The sequence below is a fragment of the Nyctibius grandis genome, chromosome 14 (genome assembly GCF_013368605.1).
Source record: "Nyctibius grandis isolate bNycGra1 chromosome 14, bNycGra1.pri, whole genome shotgun sequence".
Classification (NCBI taxonomy): Eukaryota; Metazoa; Chordata; class Aves; order Nyctibiiformes; family Nyctibiidae; genus Nyctibius; species Nyctibius grandis.
In genome coordinates, this window is record NC_090671.1 from 9,525,927 (window position 1) to 9,545,604 (window position 19,678).

At 43.3% G+C, this 19,678-nt stretch overlaps 2 protein-coding genes across 14 annotated transcripts in view; both read right to left on the minus strand.

Moving 5' to 3' along the window:
- Nucleotides 1–3,538: 3,538 nt before the first annotated feature.
- NOC4L (nucleolar complex associated 4 homolog) lies at nt 3,539–12,454 on the minus strand. Its single transcript, XM_068412822.1, has 15 exons — nt 12,355–12,454; nt 12,127–12,250; nt 11,901–12,007; nt 11,503–11,610; nt 10,999–11,148; nt 10,310–10,409; nt 9,974–10,008; nt 9,820–9,870; nt 9,164–9,275; nt 8,460–8,520; nt 7,801–7,911; nt 6,317–6,480; nt 5,467–5,549; nt 4,426–4,539; nt 3,539–4,116 (listed from the first exon to the last, which is right to left on the minus strand). Exons 1-15 carry the CDS (start codon nt 12,448–12,450, stop codon nt 4,000–4,002), a joined length of 1,533 nt encoding a protein of 510 aa, XP_068268923.1. The 5' UTR covers nt 12,451–12,454; the 3' UTR covers nt 3,539–3,999.
- A 1,019-nt stretch (nt 12,455–13,473) lies between these two features.
- Nucleotides 13,474–19,678, minus strand: part of EP400 (E1A binding protein p400) — a 50,140-nt gene continuing 43,935 nt past the window's right edge. For 8 of the 13 annotated variants that reach the window (XM_068412242.1, XM_068412244.1, XM_068412238.1 and 5 more), the window contains 5 exons: nt 19,243–19,438; nt 18,485–18,615; nt 17,676–17,843; nt 16,829–16,906; nt 13,474–15,994 (listed from right to left, as the gene is read on the minus strand). In XM_068412242.1, the coding sequence (XP_068268343.1) occupies nt 15,722–15,994; nt 16,829–16,906; nt 17,676–17,843; nt 18,485–18,615; nt 19,243–19,438 (846 nt within the window). In that variant the 3' untranslated portion in view covers nt 13,474–15,721. The remainder of the gene's footprint in view (nt 15,995–16,828; nt 16,907–17,675; nt 17,844–18,484; nt 18,616–19,242; nt 19,439–19,678) is intronic. The other 5 variants (XM_068412249.1, XM_068412248.1, XM_068412236.1 and 2 more) reach the window with 3 other exon arrangements.

Here is a 19,678-nt window from a genome sequence, read left to right on the forward strand (position 1 = left end):
CAAAATGGGGATAGCAGCAGGCCACAGAGGCTGCAGGTTTTAACTCTGTGAGGATGACACTCCTCTGTGCGTGCACCATCAACCAGAGCATCCTGGTTGTTGGGGTTTGTGTCTCAGGAAGAGGAAGGTTGGCACTACAGCCCACGAGGAACTAGTGGTCACCGCTGGCAGATATCCTCCAGCTGTAAAACACTGTGCGAGCTCCCTGGGTCCCAGTAGGGTGCTTATGCCCGACCGACAGTGCTCCAGGTACCCAAGCAAGATGTGTTCAGGCTTGCTGCTGAGCGAGTGATGTCCCCAAACAGCTCAAGTTTTGCTCCATTCATGTGCACTCAGGATGGAGGCTTAGAAAATTACAGGAAAGCAAGATGGTTCTCTCTGAAGCTGGTCATGCACTAACCCAACTGCAGGTGCCTGCACCAGCTCTGGAGGGAAGTTCCCTCTGTTCTTCTCTCTTTTGGCTCTGCCCATGTGCTCCAGTTCTCTCTTTTTAGTGATGCAAGCATGGCCCAGGGGCAGGGCTGAGAAACTGCAGAAAAGCAATTATTTTTATTAACAGACCTAAAATTTCCTTCATAAACTACACTTAAGATAGACTCTTGGCTTATTAATAGCATTAAATCTCCAAGTCCAATAGATTTCAGTTAATGAATATTGCTTATGATAGTGCTGGTGAAGGCTGGTGTCAGTGGAACTGAAATCCTGTCCCCCTCTTTGTCTGAGCAGGGCTGTAAATTACCTGAGAGCTCATTTGTTTTTCAGAACGAGGTAGTGGAAAACACCATGGTTATGGCTGCACTGCAGCCTTCACTACCCCAGAGCTGGGAAACCATCTTAATGCTAACACCAGCTGGTCAGAGCAGCTAGGTGTTTCTTACTGTGGTTTTTTTAAGCACTTGGGAGCCTGGAGACCTGGCCCTTTTGGAGCTAAGGCAGGATTTATGAACTCACTCAGTGTCCAGCTCCTGCGTGCTGAGAGGAGCTTACATGCAATTCAGAGGAGTGGAGGTGGACTCCCAGGTGGTTAAGCAGACAAGCAGGGGATGCTGGTTAGGCAGTTCCTGATACCCCCTTGAAATACCTGAATGTTCGGTGTGAAAAGTGAGTTAATTTACAAGCAGAAGCCTAATTTCTTGGAGGACCGCTGCCAGCCTGCAACCAAGCGTACTTATGTCCCACTGTGCTGGAAGAGCACAGGCACTGACTCTGCGCCAGAGCAGAGATCCCTCTACGTGGGGGAAGCCTGCCCCAAGCCTTTGGCTGGCATTTGCGCTTTTCCATCTATTTACACATGTAAATCTACACTTCCCTCTATCCCCCAATGAGTATCTTAAAAGTAAGAATCCAAACTGATTAACACAAACACCGTGGTCACATGGACCTTTGACTCACAAGACAAATCTCATCGTGCTCTTGATGAGCGGCTCTTTTACCTTCAGGCTGGGATGAGTGTGAATGGTCTTTAAATGCATGAAAGCTCAGGAAAATAAACCAAGGGCAGTCCACTGCAACACACAGAGATCTTATCACTATCCTCTGTGGGGGAACGAGGCACTGACAAGTGGGGAGAGTGGGAAACTATGTTAATGTTTTCATACAACTATCTTTTAAGCTCACTGAAATAACCCAACAACAAAAACCCCCAGAACTACCCTCTGCCCCCTCCCCACATCTGATAAAAATCAAATAATAATAGGAGTGACTTAGGCGCTCTCTGCCTGGTACTTCAATCTGGCCTTCCAGTTAATACACACAATGACTAAAGCATCTATAATCTGCAGTCTGTGGAGACCTGCAGAGCAGGAGCAGCAGCGGCTGTAAAGCCTGATAAGGGTTGTTCACTCAGTGCAGATGAAACTTTTAATATTTATAACTGCTTTTTTTTCCTGGTGCCTCCTATTGAGGGGAGGAGGGGTGAAAGTTTAAAGATAAAAGCTTGAGGAAAGACCAGGTGGAATCTTTTTACACGGACAGGCAGGGGCTTAATGCTATCTCCACCTAAGAGCTAGTTTAAGAACACTGGTTAGGCAAGTGCAGCATCGGCAATGGGGCATGAAGTCTCTGGAAGACCTTCTAGGCTTGTCTAAAGTGCACCCAGGCTTTAAGCTGTAGATTCCTCTGAGCTGTCTGTGGTTTGCCTTGTCTGCACCAAGCACAGTGGGGCTGTGCCTGGGACTGCTAGGCATCACCATGAAAGAATTAAGTCACATCAGGTCAGCTGCACATACTTTAAGTAAAGTGCTAACAGCATTTCCAGCTCTGCACTGAAGTACGCTGAGAGATCTGAAAGATGATAAACATGTACTTCTTTCAAAGGTAGTTATGTGGTCCTCATTAGCATCAGAGCACTTCAAAATGTTTAATAAACACATACATAGAACGTACATATGATATAGGGAGATATACTTTAGAGCTGAAATACAAGGCTTGGGTGAACCTGAACTGAGGTCTCTCAAATTTTAAGTTATCTCAGCCATTCTGCCTTCCTGTCACAGATACCAGAAGTCAAAGAAAAAAGAAAAGCAGGCTGGCCAGGGAGGAGACAGGATTGCTTTTTCACAAAAGAACAAGAAAGAGTAAGACTTCTTTAAAAAAAAAAAAACAAAACCTGAATACTGAAAAAACACCCCACCTGAATTCAAAAGTATCAGAGAAAAGAGGCAGAGCTTTATACTTTGAGGACATTCATTTACAGTTGGACTCAATGATTTTAAAGGTCTTTTCAAACCTGAATGATTCTATGACATACCCATTGTTCGGAAAGCATTAAGAAAACTGGATGAAGAAAACATGACACTTAGTGTCTCCAAGACAGTGCAGTTTTCCTTGACTTATCTGCCAGAAGATAAGTCAAGGAAAATTAAAAAAATTAAATTAGATTTCTTGGCCTCTACTTTCTTGACCTTATTTTCCTCCTACACAAAATACAATTTCAGAATATGCAAGAAGCACTAAAGTCTAACGAGACAACAAGTCATTGAAAAGTATTAGGAAAAAAAGTCCTGAGTGAGTTTATCTGTGTTCTTAATGAGGAGCTTATCTCAAACTTAAAACCTTGGGGAAAAAAAAAAAAAACAAACCTATCAGAAGGAATTTCTGCATGACTTCTGGAACTATATGAAAGATCCAAATTAACAAAGCCACCTAGTATCAGTGGACTAGGTAAAACCTGATTAGCACCTGGATACACACTGGCCACAGCTCCTACAATGCTTGCAGGCTGCAAGCAAAACTACATTAAGCTGCTTATCATTCTGAAGCAAAAATCAAGGATTAGACATAACTCCCACCGCACATCAGTTGGCCTCCCTGGCTACAGCAGTCAGCAGGATTATGCTCATTTCCAAAGCTCATCAGCATTTTGAATTAAGCAACACTTCATATAGAATTACTGAGCATCATCTATGATTTTCACAAACCTGAGCTTTCAGTGCCTCAAATGTGGGAGCATTAAGACAATTACACAGAAGCTAAACGTCCCTCTGAAGACGTGAGTTTACAAGTGTATATAAAAAAATATAATTAGAATATCATCAGGTGCTTACAGCTATGTATTGGAGTCACTTGCTACAAACAGGTTGTCAGCTCTAGTACAAAAGTAACACATCTGAAAAATAAGAGCAGTGGTCAGAGACTGCACTTCCCTCAGTCCCATTGAATGGCAGCAAGATGGTCTGTCGATGCAGTCATCTATCACAGCAGCACCAGCAGCTTTGGAGAAAAGGCCTGGAATCCCAGCAATGAACAAGTCCAGAGAAACTTGCTCTGAGGGAAAATCCCTCCCAAATATCAGGCAGCAGTATGCAAGCATGAGAAACAAAGGAAAGTCCATCCACAGGTAGTGGCAAATGTCGCTGAAGAAGGCTGCACCTCTCTCAAGCAGTCCAGCTCTCATCACATGGAGATACTTCAAAGGCAGAATTACCCAGCACAACATGTGAGCTTTGTGCGTGTCCCTAAGATCAGTCAGCTGGGCAGTTGTGTTTATAAGAGATCATATCAATCTAAAGTGAAGTGCTCTGAAAAAATATCATTTTTCTTCCCAAACAAACCTCGTATTTGCTCAAACTCCAGGGGCACATCAGCAACGTTTTTCTTTACTTCTCTATCAAAAAGCTACAAAGAAAAAAATAGAAGATATTGGCAAAACTCAGTACAAGCTCTTCACCCTGGCTGATACCACTGCTCACTCTAACCTCTTAAAAGATCCAGCAATAAACCTTTTATATAAAAGCCAGCCCTGTCACCACTGCTGCCTCATGCTCCATTATTTAACAGGCATTTTCCCATTTTCCATGGCTCTGGGTAACCAAAAGTCAGCCTAGCTCCCTCCCCATGAGCTGCAAGGCTGACACAGCTACAGTGCCCAAGAACCAGTCTCCTTTCCTCTGGTTCCAAGCATTCACCAAGGCACATCAACACTACCTCATAAGCTGAGAGCTCCAGGAGCCCTGATATGTCATCCTCTATTTCAGACAGCGACTGGTTCAGGACAGCAGCCGCCTTGGCCACGTCTGGGTGATAATGGTTTTGTAGAGACTGCAAAAGCAAGACAAACAGGAGATGGTCTAGTAAGTGCAGGGTAACAACCCCATATGGCTTCCCACACAGGTATCTGCCCCTTTGTTGGTGAGATCTTCAGTGAACATCAAGTTCTGGCAGAGAAGGCAAGTTTGTACTGTGCTACCACAGAGCTTCAAGAAATCCTGATTTCAGCCATCCTTCAAACAGTCAAAGGCCCCTTCCACCTGGTTCACACCCAGCTCCAGGCAGACTCACTCCTCCACAGGCCATGCCTACAATGCATAACCCAGTTCTGCCACCTCCCACAGCCCTGATGCTGCATCTGAGCTCTCTGGGCTTCCTGTTCCTGCGCAACATTCTTGTTGCTGCTTCAGCCCCTTATGCAAAACCTTTGTAGTATTTAAATGGAAAGGGATAATCCTGCCATTAAGGTTTTAGAGCCATCAGGAGTAATTTTACCAATTTCAGCCTTCCTACACCATCCTACAAACGATCCAGGTGAAAGGTGAACGTTACAATCTTCCCTAGCATTTTTAAACTCATTTCTACAGGGTGACCTAGCTGTACCCAATTAATTTCCAACAGTGCTCAGCAAGTTCCTCTCTCCCCTCCAAAGCAAATAAAAAGCCTCATACATTTGCAGCTATTTAGTCTGTTTCAGCTGTTAACTGCACACTTCTCAGCTGCACGGTCAGATGTGTGCTCACAAGTCACCTACTAATTAGCATGTATGATTTCTCTAGTGTGTGGAATCCTTTGCCTCTTATGCTAGGATAGAAAAGGATGCAGAATAGAAGATCAGCCAGAAATTAATCTCATTTGCAAGACATATGTCAGCAGGTTCTTGTAAGAGGGACTGCCCACTGCCAACGTGTGTCAAGGAAGCGGCAAGGGTGGAAGAAGCCCATACCAGACACAGATGTTCCTTTTTAGCTGACATACCTGGATCTCCCAGAGACAGCTCTCCAAAGCTCTGCTTGCGGATGGCTCCTCCTCCTCCATAATATACGGATCTTCTGACATATCTAAGGAAATAGAGATACAGAGCTAACATGTCCCGTGTCATGTACACAACTCCAAAGTGAACACAGAGACCCAAAGCAGTGCTGCAGCCAGAGTTGCTCCTTCCTAAAAGGGGTCCAGGAACAACCTGACACATCCCAGCACGACTCCAGAGGCACTGTTTGCAGCACTACAGAATCATATTACTTTTAAAGAGCACAGGAAGTAGGGCACAAAGAACTGGAATAGTTTGATGCAAAGGGCATCTCAGGCAACTTTGAATGGTCACTACTGATGTTCAACACGGGTCAGTTAAATCACAGAGAGATGAAGTAAAAACTCAGGAGAGTGCTGAGGTCCCAGTAGGGCTACCTACACAGAAACACTACAGACTGAAATCAAAGAGGTCTCTGGTTTCTGCATTCATTTTCTTCTCGCTTCCTGAGGTGAACATGACAAGCTGTGTCTGGTACAGTGTCCCCAGCCCTTTAGCATTCGTAAGGAGCCTGGGTCAGCATGCCAGGCTCAAAGCAGCCTTCTCCCAGAAAATCACAGAGGCAGCGGAGCCAACCGTGAGGCCCAAGGTCAGAGATGAGCAATGCAGGCAGGTCTTCACAGTCAGAGAACTTGCAGGAGCAGCCTGCTCACTTTCCACAAACTCAGGGGACAGAGGGATCCTTCTAAACCTCAGAACTGGGGCTGGGATCTCCCCTCCTCCTCCACATGAATCCTGCTCTTTGTGTTGTCTAAAGGCATGACACGCAACTCCCCCGCCCACCTTCCCTCTTACCTTCTGGCCCATTAGGTCTGTGTACCAGCACTTTGCATGCGGGGTGCCTCCGAAAGAGATTACAGATGAAGGGGATGACCATGAGGAGAGCCTCAGGAGGAGCAGTCAGGGCCAGACGGGAGAGCCGCTTTATAAACGCTGCCACCAGGTATGCCGGCAAGTGACTGTTGGAAAGGAGACAGAAGAAATCAGCACATAAAAGTCCTAGCAAGTGAGCCAGCAGCCTCACTGATCCAAACAGCATGTCAGGTTAAAGATCAGTGGGGCTCTTTAGGTTTTTTGGGCTACGGAGTAAAGAGAAGCTATAAGAATCCTGGTTTCAAGCAGCAAAATAGGGTCTTGTGCGCTCTCTGGAACAAGTCTGGGGGCATTTCCATTCAACGCATGAATAATCTCAAATCACTCTGTGATTCGATCCAGATGCATGGCACCACTCCAGGCACTTGCCGTAGCCAAGCACAGCTCTTGCACATCGTCATTCACATGGCAGTCTTTATTCAGTCATTTTATAAACTTCTGAGTGCTTGGCCAGGCAACTTTAATCATATACTTCTAATGTCGTTTTGTGGGTTTAATTAATACACAGACCATGGTGTTAAATTTACATAATACTTCCAGGACTAAAGGAAGCAGCGCAGCTGTTAATGGGAACATAAAGCTGCTGTAATGTAAGTGTGCAGGATAGGGTTTTTTTAATGGCAAAAATGTAAATTTCTAACAGCAATCAGCTCATCTAGGCACTATCTTCAGGTCAGAAGAGCCAGGATGAAAGATGACAATTTTCAGCCACTCAGCCTTCAGCCCCAGGGCTCGCTACACCTGCAAGGCTCAGCAAAGCCACCCCACAGGACACCATCTGCCAGATCACGCCGCCCTCTCTGAAGTACACTACGAATACGAGAGGTTTGATATTAAGTGCCTAGTGCTGAACTGTAAGGACTTACTCTTGGTTTATTTTATAACATGTGATGGCAACTATATGACCAGCTGCTTATCTAGTTTCTTCCCTGTGTACAATGAATTGACAGCATCAAGACAGACTGTCAAACACTTTACATTTTAATGTTATACGTCTGCAAAAGGTCATCAACTTATCAACAGCTTTATGATGTATAAAAAGCCTGCAAATGCTACTTTTCCATATTCATAAAGACAGACAGAAAAATCATTACTTTCAGCCAAAGTGAAACACAGATCAAAATACATTCATAATCATTTGCAGATCAAAATCACTAACTAACTGCATTTCTGCTTTCTGAAACTAGATGGCTGCGTGGCAAATCTTCAAAAATAGCATATGAAAAATTACACAAGGCTACAGTAACACTCTTAGATTCAGTTTTCTCGGTAAAAATGAATCTAATCCAGTAGGCACACTGAATACATTATACCCAGACATGTGGGGGACTGTTCAAGAACAGTCTCTGGCCCACAGAAAAGCAGGAGGAAGATATGTGAACATATACAATAAAGATGCTACTTACGATGAAGACAAAAACAGATCAGCCAAATGGAAAAAGCGGGCTCGGTACTTCACGTGATATATAGAAGGGTCTAAAAGACTGTACAGCTTTTTGTAAAAGTCAGGATATTCCCTGTTAAAAAAAGGAAAAAGGCAACATCCACTGCTGGTTAGTGATGTACAGTGGGACTACACTGTGTCTAAACATTTCTGTGCTTTCATTATAGACTGCCCCAGACCACTGCTGTGCTGTTTGGCTTTCTTAGGTTTCTCTCCACAGCCACAACTTGAAAACATGCTGTAAGGTGAATTTATGGCCCTTGTAGTGCTCAGCCATTTTCAGGATGTGAAGCTATGTCCATTGTCTGCAAATGGTACAAGATCCAGTGAAAGGCACACCAAAGACTATGGCTTCACTATGTAATCAGATCAATAGAAATTGATTTTCAAGTGCTGAGCAACCACAGTCTGCAGAAGAGGATATTGAGGCTCAGTTGGAAAAAAGGCGAGACTATCAAAAGAACTCAGCATCCAAACAGCTGAGCCTCTTGTGCAGAGTTTGGCTTTCTCATGGGGGAATTTTAAAGCCTGGAAGTGTGGAGAATCATTTCAGTTCCATTTACGTAAAGATATAAGTGCAAAACCCCATGTTTCTTTAAACAAGATGCTCTTTTCACTTACAGATTATGCTGATGAATCAGAATAAATAATCCATTTAAAGCTAGAAGACTAATTGCTCCACCTGTAAGAAAGCAGGCAGGTATCAGCACAATAAGAAAATAAATGTCAGCTTCAACTTGTTTTTATTATAAAACCTTCCCACAAACTAAGAGTACCCAAAATTAGAGCTAGCACGATGGCCGTAAGGTAACACAATTTCATCTACAACCACCCAGAGGCTCATAAATCACAAAGATTAAGCTGTAGTTTAGAAGAACAGGCTGTGAAGGACTGAGAGACACAAACATTGCTGCTCTAATCCCACAAGAAAGCCACACTGGGGAGGCAAAGATCTCCTCAGAAAGGACATTTCTGTAGGAATCTGCACATCCTGTGTCTGGATGCAGCCCAGGTATCACCATTGCTGGCTGAACTCTATATTTAAAAGAAATCACTCCACTATTCTACTCTTCCCAAATCCTTAAATATGATCTTTCTTACATACAAGGAGCAACAAAACTGACAAACACAGGTAAAAACATTTCACTTTCAGGGACGATGGAGTTCACCCTAGTTCCTTAGCTTCGTCCTAGCCAAAAGTACATCTACTTCATCATCTAGGCTGTGGTGTTGAGCCCAGCAGCACTTCCAAGCCCATACTGCTGAGCCTCACAAAGGCTGTGCTGCAGAGCCTCACAAGGGACAAAAAGCCTGTTTGCACTCACCTATGCCATAGGCCACTGTCAAGAAGTCTATCATGAGAGTGGGTTCATTCATGTAAGGCAGGATGGAGTCATGCAGAATGACAAGAACTTTTTTGTAAAGGCCAGTGGGCAGCTGTGAAGGACAAAACAATACAGTGAAACAATTGCTGCAGAGAGAACTCAGAGAGCAACAGCAGCCCACAGCTCAAACAGGTAACCCATGAGCAAAGGACAATACAGAACGGCTTGCAGCAACAGTTCCCAAATGGGAGAGTTTACAAGTGACACCTGACACTTACGGTCCTTCAAAGAAGCAGGTGCTCAAAACTAACAGTGTCATTACAGCTCGGAGGGGAAAGGGGAGGAGTGGGAAGTCACCAGCAAAAAGGTTTGGGAACCTTCAACTTGTGAACTGAGGTTGTCATGCTGCAGATCACTCCTTACTTGTTTAAGGTGGGGGAAAAAAAAAAGGCTGAGAGTAACGAGAAGAAACAGACCGTACATGAGGTCATGTTTCTTGTCAGGAGAATGATACAACAAAATGGTGACCGGGCTGTTCTCATCTGACACTGAAAGCATAGTGGGGTCCCACCAGGAGCTCCATGCAAGGACAGTCATAGCCTCTAACAATTACCAATTGGAAAACAATGCAGATCAGTAGCAGAAGTAACACCCACCTTGTGCTTCAAAAAACCGAGCCACATTTTTTGAAACGCCTGCTTGTGTGCCTTAAAACAGAATAGCAAGCAGTGAGTTAAACACACCGGAGTAGATAAAGGTGTATTTTACGTAGATAAAATTTCAACTCTGAAGCACTAAATGAACATTTACCTGCAGCTTCGACACTTTCAATTCCTCCCAGTTATCTAAGAAGAAAGGGAAAACAGATGTTGAACTTGGAATGGAGTTTAAAAAATTAAGATGACCCTTTTTTACTTAGTCCTTTGATACCCTAAAAATTTGGGCTGAAGTCCTTGTCTTGACGTAGGGCCATGACACACCCCACTGTAGATTGAGGAACGTCGATTTTGTAACACTGTTTAGAGTCACCGTGATCACAGAAGCAGACATTTTTCATTAGCAAACAATAACAGAGTCTTTACACAATAAAAATCATAAACCTGATTTTTCTTTTCATACATAGTTCATTATGTGGAGCTTACTAACCTTGCTTTGCCATAAATTTGACCATGTCACTCTCTTTGTTCGGCATGTTAATGGGTGAAATGAGGGAAAATACGTTCTGCTGGTAAAATGGCAGCGGCCTCTGAGAAAAAATCATATAATCAAACATGAAGCAAGTTCCACAACAGATGGTAAGATGCTGGACTTCAATATTGCCCTATTTCCCAAGCACTGAATCTATTTAGGAAAGAAAAAATGCTGATGGCTGAACTACATACTGGTATATTCTCTATTGCTGCCTCATCCTGTAGTATTACTTGTTTGCCTAACACAAAACGTGAACTAATTCTGGTTTAACAAAACTGGTGGATCCAATTAAAGAAAACATACTCTTCTTCTGCACCAGAAAGACAACAGAATTAAAAGTTCTGTGCATGCCACCTGAGCTGCAGAGATTTGTGTAAAACAGAAGCTAAAACCAAGCTTTGCAGGAACAACAGTATGTGTGTCTTGAACTACTTCCAATTTCAGACTGAAGACAGTCTTAGCATAACTGGCATACATTGTGAGCAAGAAAGGAAAAATAAAATCAATGCCTTCAAATGAGCACACTGATTTATCTTGCTTCTAAAGTCTTTCCATATACCCTTAGTCCCTCCCTGCTTCACGCACAAGATACACTTTCCAGAGCAGTTTATCCAGACCCACCTCAACAGTTAACAATTTGTTACCTCTTTTGTCTTCTGCATGACTTGTCCGATACTCTCGGTGACCGCCTTCATGACAAAGTACCGAATGTCATCATACTCCATATATTCTTGAAAGCGAGAGATCAGGAGTGAAGCGTCCTCATTTAAAGGCAGTAAGCCATCAACAACCACCTACCAAAAGGTTTGTAAGGAAAGCAACAAGTCAGTCTCTTACAGTACTGGAGCAGGCAGCGAGCTGTGATGGCTGAGGGCATCCCTGTCTTTCTGAAAGGCAGCTAGCATGGCTGTGTGCTGCTTGCCCCGGAGCAACGTTCACAAGCCATCAGGACAAGCCCTCCTGACCTGCAGGTGCCACCTCACCATGGACAGAAGTTCTAGCTCTTGGTGCTCTCTCTGTAGAACACCACCCTCCCTTCCCACTGAAAACCTCCGAGCTTGAAATTTTAGTCCTGGAGAAGGTGAGCACAAGGGGTGGTGTGTGCCATCGGGTAATGAGAGGAGGAACTTTTCAGTTTTGCAGCTTACCTTAAGCAGTTCACGAGGAAAAGTTAAACTTCCTTTCCACTCTACTTTGATCAAAGGATATTGTGCTTCCAACTCAACGAACTTCATGAGGGTGCAGAGTGACAACTCCTTTTAAAAAAAAAAAAAACCAACAGAAAAACCCCACCTCAACAAGAACACCAGGGGTCAGACCCAAAGGAGGCAAGTTCTAAAGGAGGAAGAACAAACTAAGATGTTCTTCACTGAGAAAGCTGCATGCCTGCTGCTGGCAGGCTGGTGAACAGAGGTGAGCCAGAGCACCAGCAATGTCTTACAGCACTGCCTGCCCTCCCTCACTGAAGTATGACAGTGATAATTGCTGCTGCATCCCACAGGACCCCCACGTGAACCCGTACCTCAACGGCAGGCTCAGGACCTACCTTGACCTGGAAGGCATCGTGGCCCATCAGCTCTCCCAAGCAATCCACGCAGTCCTTGTAGCGGTGCCTCATCCATATCTTGTATTTGTCCTCAGCGCTGTAGTTATCTGAAGGGTGAAACACAGACAAGTCTTGAAAGCTCGGACCGGCCGGGCCGGGCCCCAGGCCCAGGGCCCTGCCTCTCCCGGGACACCGCCGCAGGAGCCCCCCCCAGCTCCGGGCTCACCGGCCAGAGAGGCCTCCTCGGCGGGCAGCTGGCCCACGAACAGCTCCCCCCGCTCCAGCAGCGCCCCGAAGAGCCGGCTGCAGGTCCTGGCGGCGCAGAGCACGGCCTCCTCCTCCTCCTGGCCCTGGGGAAGAGCGCGTCTCTGAGGAGAGGGCAGGCAGGGCGGCCCTCGGCCCCCAGCACCGCCCCACAGCCCGCCCGGCCTCGGCCCCCGCTCCCGCCCCGCACCGCCAGCAGCTCCAGGATCTCGAAGACGCGGTTGGCATTGCTGCGGCTCCCCAGCACGGCTTCCAGGCAGGAGGCGAGCGCGGCGGCCCGCGCCATGCTGCCGGCGGAAGGGCGGAGGAGGGGCCGGCGGCCGCTCCGCCCGCAGGCGGGGCCGGGGCGGGGAGCCCGCAGCCCGGGGACCGCTCCCAGTGATACCAGTTTAGTAAAAGCAGGCCTCAGAGTAGGCCCTAAAAGGCCTAACTTTGTGTAACCTTTAAACAGAATCAATTTTCCTTTCAGTGATTTTCACTTTCAACTAAATAACTGCGCTGTCTGTAGCTAACTGCATGTTTTGCAGACGGTGTCTGCCTCTGGGACTGATAACGCTTGAAGTTGGTGGGGATGGTACGCAGGAAGGCTCTTGCTTGTGCTTATTCCTAGAGAATCCAGGGTTCTGTTAAATTCCTCACTAACTACGAAGAAGGGCCAAAGATAAACAAGACTGCGAACAACATCTTTGTAGTGTCTTAAATGACTTGATTCACAGCTCTGACGCCAGGAGAAGAGATAAATCCTGTAAGAACCAGAACAGCATCTTTGCCTTGGAGCCACCTGCATGTGTCAACAAAAAGGACTAGACCACACTTGCACAGAATCGGGGTTATACAGCGGATAGCATCACTACGGGGGGATTACGACCACCAGAGACCATCCAAGACCCCCTCCCCAATTTAGTACGCATGCGCAAAGACAGTTATGCAATATATTAGCATATGCATAAGGTTTCTTAGAATAGGTGGGCTTTTCTCGGGAATTGTATGAATATTCATTTTTCTGTGATGTATATAATGAGTGTGCTTTTGTCCCTCAGCGTGCATGCTACGAGGAGAGATCCCTCATGCACCCAGCGATGCACTAAACCCCTGTTGGCTTTCTAAACTATCATTTGGTTTAGAGAGTTTTCTTGGTTAGTATTTTCTGGTAACACCAGGAGCCCACAGCCCACTCTGCACCAGTGCAAACACCCCATCTTTGAGGAAAAACTGTCCGAGTCCCCCCTTCCGTGCAGTGGTGACCCCCCGGCGCAGGCTGCTGCGGCAGCGCCCACCCCCACGCATTACAGACAGCAGGGCCAGGCAGTGCTATAAAAATGTACACTTTATTACACCTTCAGGTAGGATACATCACTATTCCTTACAATCCTACTGGATCAAGTACAAATGCTTATGCTTGTAAGTTATTTACAGGTTTGACTTCCTAACACACTCCTGGGAGAAACACACATCAAAAGGAAAAAAAGAAGAAAAAAAAAAAAAAAGGTGACTTTTATCTTCATTAACTGACCTAAACAAGAAACAATTGCGTCTTTAGACACCAAATCAGACCAGCACAATGACGCAGTCAACAGCTTTCCCACTGCTGGAAGTGTTCCCCCACACACAACTTTCATGCACATAATAAGAGCTAAACGTTTAAAAGTAAAACTGGGGCTAACTAAGCAATATTTCTGGATGAGCAACACTACACTGTACACAGTCAGTTATCCGTTACCATTGCATTTGCTTTGCACTTTAAACTATTCCGCTGCCAACACCACCACCTTCATGGCTAGTAACGAAGTGTAGGTAACGGCACAAACCAGTGGTTCAGCAGGGTCAAGGGAATACAACTGCATGCACAGACAGCTTAAAAAAAAAAAAAAACAACAATGCCCCTGTATTTGCAGACCTGAGGGTCCAAGAAAAAGAGGATGCAGGAAAAAAGAGGCATAAAATCAAAAAACAATATCAGGAACGCTGCCTGACCCAGTGTTTACATTCGTGATCCTAACAGAATGGGCTGTACCTATCCTACCTAAACCAGAGGAGGAGCTGGCTGGGTATTCCTTCTTGTTTAAGCCATTTGGATTGCTGGGTACCAACAGGTGTGTACATACAGAGGTCAGAACAAAAGATATGCTTTCCTTGCCTTTAAATAGGCTCCCCTCCTAAAAGAGTAAAAAGATCACAGAATGGAAAAATATTTTTAAAACCACCTCAGAAAAGGAATGTTATAATTCTGTCTGAATTTTACACGTCGTGCAGTTTTATGGCCAAAGTAAAATAAATCCATTCAAGCCATCAAGAGCTTTTTGATTCCTCACTCAGTGCTGTTAGCAAACAGAATGTTTTTCATTTTATGCAAGAAAAGTAAAGAAAACCCCCACAGTTCTATGCAGCTTTTTGCTTGGTTTTTTTTTTTCATAACAATAAGGCAAACTGTTTTGGAGGAAGAGGCCACGCTCTATTCACATCCAAAATACCCACCTGAAGATACATTCATCATTAGCTTTAGTAAAAGAATAGTACAAAAGTTAGATCTTATTCTTTACACAGTTGAAGAATTAGTCTTAGATTTAATTTCACTATTCTCCCCTTCCCCCAGCCCCCCACCCCCTGAGCTGAAAGCTGAGTAGAAAGTACTGAACATTTAAACATGTTGCAAGAGCAGAATGAGACTGAGAGATTAAATTTTATCAGTTGGAGAGTTTCCTTAACTGAAGTCCCATGAGAAACAGCCATGGATCATTTGTTTAGCTGTATCCACCGAACAATTCTTCTACAAAAAAAATGGGCTACACTTTAATACACGTCTACTATCAACACAGTATTTACTCAGTTCATGCCTAAAATATCCATTATCTTAAAGTGAAATATGAGAATGAGCGCACAGGTTGGGTAATTCAGTAAACTGTACACAAAACTACTAACAAACATTTTAAAAGACTTACAAAAATGGAGAATGAAACTTTTTTTCCTTTTTAATTACATATACTTACAGGTTTTCACATTAATTGGCTAAACTTTGCAGGCAGCACTTCAAATACGTTAGATCTTCCAGAGGTATTTACCTCAAGTGAGAACAACACGCAGCTTTTACACAGATGGAAAATACTTTGCTACATTAGCCACGCTTGGTTCTCTGAATGGCTTCACCGTGGATATTGAGCGCACATCCAAACCATAGCAAAGAACTGCACGTTCCCACAGGCCGTTTATGGTATGCTAACATAGATGAATTTTACTGACATTTATGGCATACTACCATTTTACTTTTGTGAAGCTGGGCAGATTTTCAACATAAGCAGTGTTTGCTTTATCTGGTTTGAATAAGCACAGAGAACACTGGCAGAATGCATCTTGTACAGATTTTGAGTGCTAAACAGTTGCTAATATGCTGAAGTAATGTGAGAGTTTCCATGTTCAAATGTTCACCAGCAAAAAACCCTTCTGCTAAAAAAAAAAAATAGACGTGGTTTGTCTTCATTTGGATGCTTGGAGGAGCTTCTCACTTGACTTAGCAAACAAGAAATGCTGTGTTTCCCTGTTATTGCATTTTAATCATTAGTTCAACTTGGTTTAGTAGGTGCCTTTAATCTGACAGTAGGCGTCCTCATTTGTACTTTTGCTTGTTGATTCTGGGCTTCAGATGTTGCTGGTGTCTGGGCTGGGTTCTGTACACCTGGAGACTGAATCTGGGGAGATGCTGTTGTCACGACTTGCTGTTGTATCAGTTTCTGCTGGACGACCTGAGCAGTAGCAGTTGTTGCAGGAATCACCTGAACCTGCTGTTGACCTGCTGTCGTCTGAGAAAGTGTCACAGTTTGGGGTTGAGCTTGTACCTAGACATTAGGATGACAAGGCAATTACAAGAGAGTAGTTTGGCATTAAACTCAGCATTCACTACATTTCCGCTCTACAGAAGACATCTTACTCGTACAGGTGTTTGCTCTCTTAACTGACAAGCATCTTGGACCAAGTAGGAAGGCTTGGAGGGATTCTGGGAACATGGGCTCTGTGGTTTCAGTGAGAAACAATGTTCTATCACATTTTCTAGAGCCTTATAAATCAGAACTAGGAGCCAAGATGCCTGTAACTCAGATCTCCGCATTGCAAATCAAAGGACGTTCCCCAGAAAAAAATGAACGCCTCCTTGTTCAGAGGACAAGGTAATGAAAACCGAGCAGCTTCAGCTGTCTTTCCCAGATGCAGAAGCCAAATGAAGCTGCAAAGGATTCTCCAAGGGAAAGCTAACTCTTGACCGATCCAAGAGGAATTCACTGGGAAGCACTAAAAATGCAGGTAAAAAGAATGCCATACACACGTCAAGACCACAGTTCTTAAAAATACATAGCACAGCCCGATCTTGACAATATATCACAAGAAACCAATTTTTAAAAATAATTTCAGCTCTAGAAAATATTTTTTTAAATCTGTTTTTTAGCTTATCTACAGTGACGAACAAACATTGCTCCATCTACCAAAGTTTTAGACTAGAGAATACACAGCAGCTGACTCCGTATTCACATAATTCATTTTTACAGAAGGGAACTTGCTACGTCCTTCAAAAATATGGCCTACGCCACACATAAGGTGAAAAATACACATTTTCCAAATAAATGAGCTTTCAGTAGGATCATGTTTCTGGTGCTGTATTTGACAAGCGCAAAACCTACCTGTTGGGAAACTGAAACCATCTGTTGAATGTTGGCAACAGTAGCCTGTTGCTGAACCACTTGCGGAAGTTTTGCAACCTGTAGTGACATGAAATAAAGAAAGATTTGGTCAAAATAAAAAATTGCTAATAGCAGCAAAACACCATACCTATCAAAACTGCTACCAAGTGAAAACCTTTCCAAAGTTCTGTTCATGGTAAGTTGCAGCTCGGCATTCTCAGTGATACTGAACTTTTGTAAACCTTTTTAGATCAGTGAAGAACTTAGCTAGGGGAGGAAGAGGAAAAGTCATTATTTTCAATTTTAACTATTTAACAATTTAAATATTTAACAATACTCATTTCCTCCTAACTATATATAAAATTGAAGGAAGCTCAGAAAATTCTAACGGGCTCCATTATCTTAGATATACTTTTGAAAGAGTAAGGCTTCCAATTCCTAACCCCTTTGTTTTTCCTTGGTTAGACTGATCCAGTGATGCAAAAAAGAGGATAACTGAACTGTCACCTACTCCTGGCTGCCAGAGCTTAGGCTGGGAGGCAGCACCAGAAAACAGGAAGAACTCTGGCCGAATTTTCCTTAGTAAACACAGTACAGAATCCCTTGCTTAATAAAAAGGAGTGACACAATTTATTTATTTCAAAGAGGGAAGGCGAACTTATAGCTTAGATAGTTCCTCTGACCTGCTATAATGCCACATATTCAGCACCAATGAATTTTATTATAAAGTCAATTTAAACAAATGTGTGCCTAGAATTAATATGAGTGGGTGCTAAAATGCTACATCACCTCTCATCTTTACAATTCTCCAGTCATCATAGAATTTTAAGGTGTAAACCTGTGTTACCTGTACCTGAATCTGGGCCTGCACTTGCTGGGTTCCACCTGGTTTCTGGGTTTGGGAAATTGGAGTTGTTAAGAACTGTGTTTTAATGGCAGGCTGTGTAGTATAAGTTACTTTTTGTTGCTGTGAAGTCTGCTGTTGCGTTTGGACTGTAACCTGTTGAGCATTTATCTGCACAAAAGAAAAAAAAAAATCAATGACTACAAAATGTATGTGTATTTTAAAGAATAGGTATGTAGCTAACAATATTAGTTATATTTAATTATTGAAATAAAATCCTCCCAGGATTAGTAACAGCAAAATGAGCACTAGGCAAAAGTTTTCATGCAATTTACACAAATATTCTGAATCACTTCAAGTATTTACTGAACTGGTTCTCTCTTACACACATGCACACACACTTCATACGATAATGCACTTCCAAAAAACCACGTTGGTGGCTGATTGACAGCAAAGCCCATGAGACACGACTCATGAAAAAGCATATTTTGCACAAATTATATTGTAAACAGTGAAAATCTTTGGAATTTTCCACATTTGGTTATATTAGAAGTGACTAAAGAGAATCATAATCTCTGTTACTTAAAAAAGAAAACACAGTTTGGGGCATAAGAAATCAAACCAAACAACAGTCTTACTGAAAAAATTATGAAGCACCTGACAAGGCACGTGAGAAACCGTTCTCTTTAGATACACTTAAGATTCACCCCTAGAAATACGGACTGACTCTCTAGGAGTGTCCTCATAATTCAGAGCTGAAGCTTTACAACCACAGAAGCATTACACAACTCAATGGGAGAGCAAACAAGTACCTTTTGCTGCACAGTAGCTTGACCCTGTGCAACCTGAGGCTGGATAGCTTTCTGTTGCTGCGCTGCTTGATGATGCTTGAGTTTTAGAAGCTGCTGGACATGCAGTGGCTGTGCAACTACTGTCTGGCCTCCTGAAAATCACAAAAATAATTAGAACTGTAGAAGTCTTCATTTTATTGCTTTGTCCCAGTAATCACAGCTTGCAAACACAGATTGTGCTTTTTATAGACTAACACATCTGCATAGCTTTGAACACTAATAACCCACAGATTTTAATGGGAATAAGACATATGATTTTGAGAGTGGAGAAAAAAGACATTCTGTTATCTAAGGGCATGAGTAAGCTAACTTTGTGTTCTAACAATAATCTTCCTATGGGAAAAATTGTGTCCACAGTACAGGAGACAATTATGAAATACAAATTTTCCTATTTCCATTTTGCATTTAAAAAAACACGATGAAATTACTATGTTTTTATTTTTAAAACTGTATCTGTTCGCCTACTCTCATGCACAGATTTAAAAAAAAAAAAAAAAAACAGAAAAAACCACATCTGGCTAAAGAATCATGCTAACCTCTAGATTAAATAGAATAAGCTCAACTCTTACCTCATTTTAGAAACAAACTGGGATGAAACGTCTAACACCTTATTTTTTAAAAAGTGTGAGCGTCCCACCAAAGACATTATTTGAAACATCCTACCTTTAAAAAAGTGGGATTTAAAATTTTATTATGTTTTAGCAAGTCTGCTGACATACCTGCTGCTTTCTGTGGCTGCCCAATGGCAACACTAATGCCTGCAACAGTAACGGGGAGGGTAGTGACTCCTGCAGATGAGACAACAGCAGCTGGAACAGACACCACCGGAGGCTTTGCCAAAGCAACCTGTGCTGCTTGTGGAGTTTGGGCCTGGATCTGCCCTTGTGCTTGAAGCTGGGAAGCAGGAACACGAGTCTAAGCAATAAGGAATGAAGATTATTGTACTGGCACAAAAAATATTTGCTGCATATAACAGGTCATTATAAAGTGATAGTTTTAAATGTTTCTAAATATAATTGCTCCTTTAGAGTAACACACTTCAGAGATGGTATCGCTGGGTAAGTGTAATTTAAAGCTATTTATGTTACAGCTATATCTTTTGTACTGCTTATGTAACGCAAAGTGCACTTGTATGCTTGAACGACCGGTATCTAG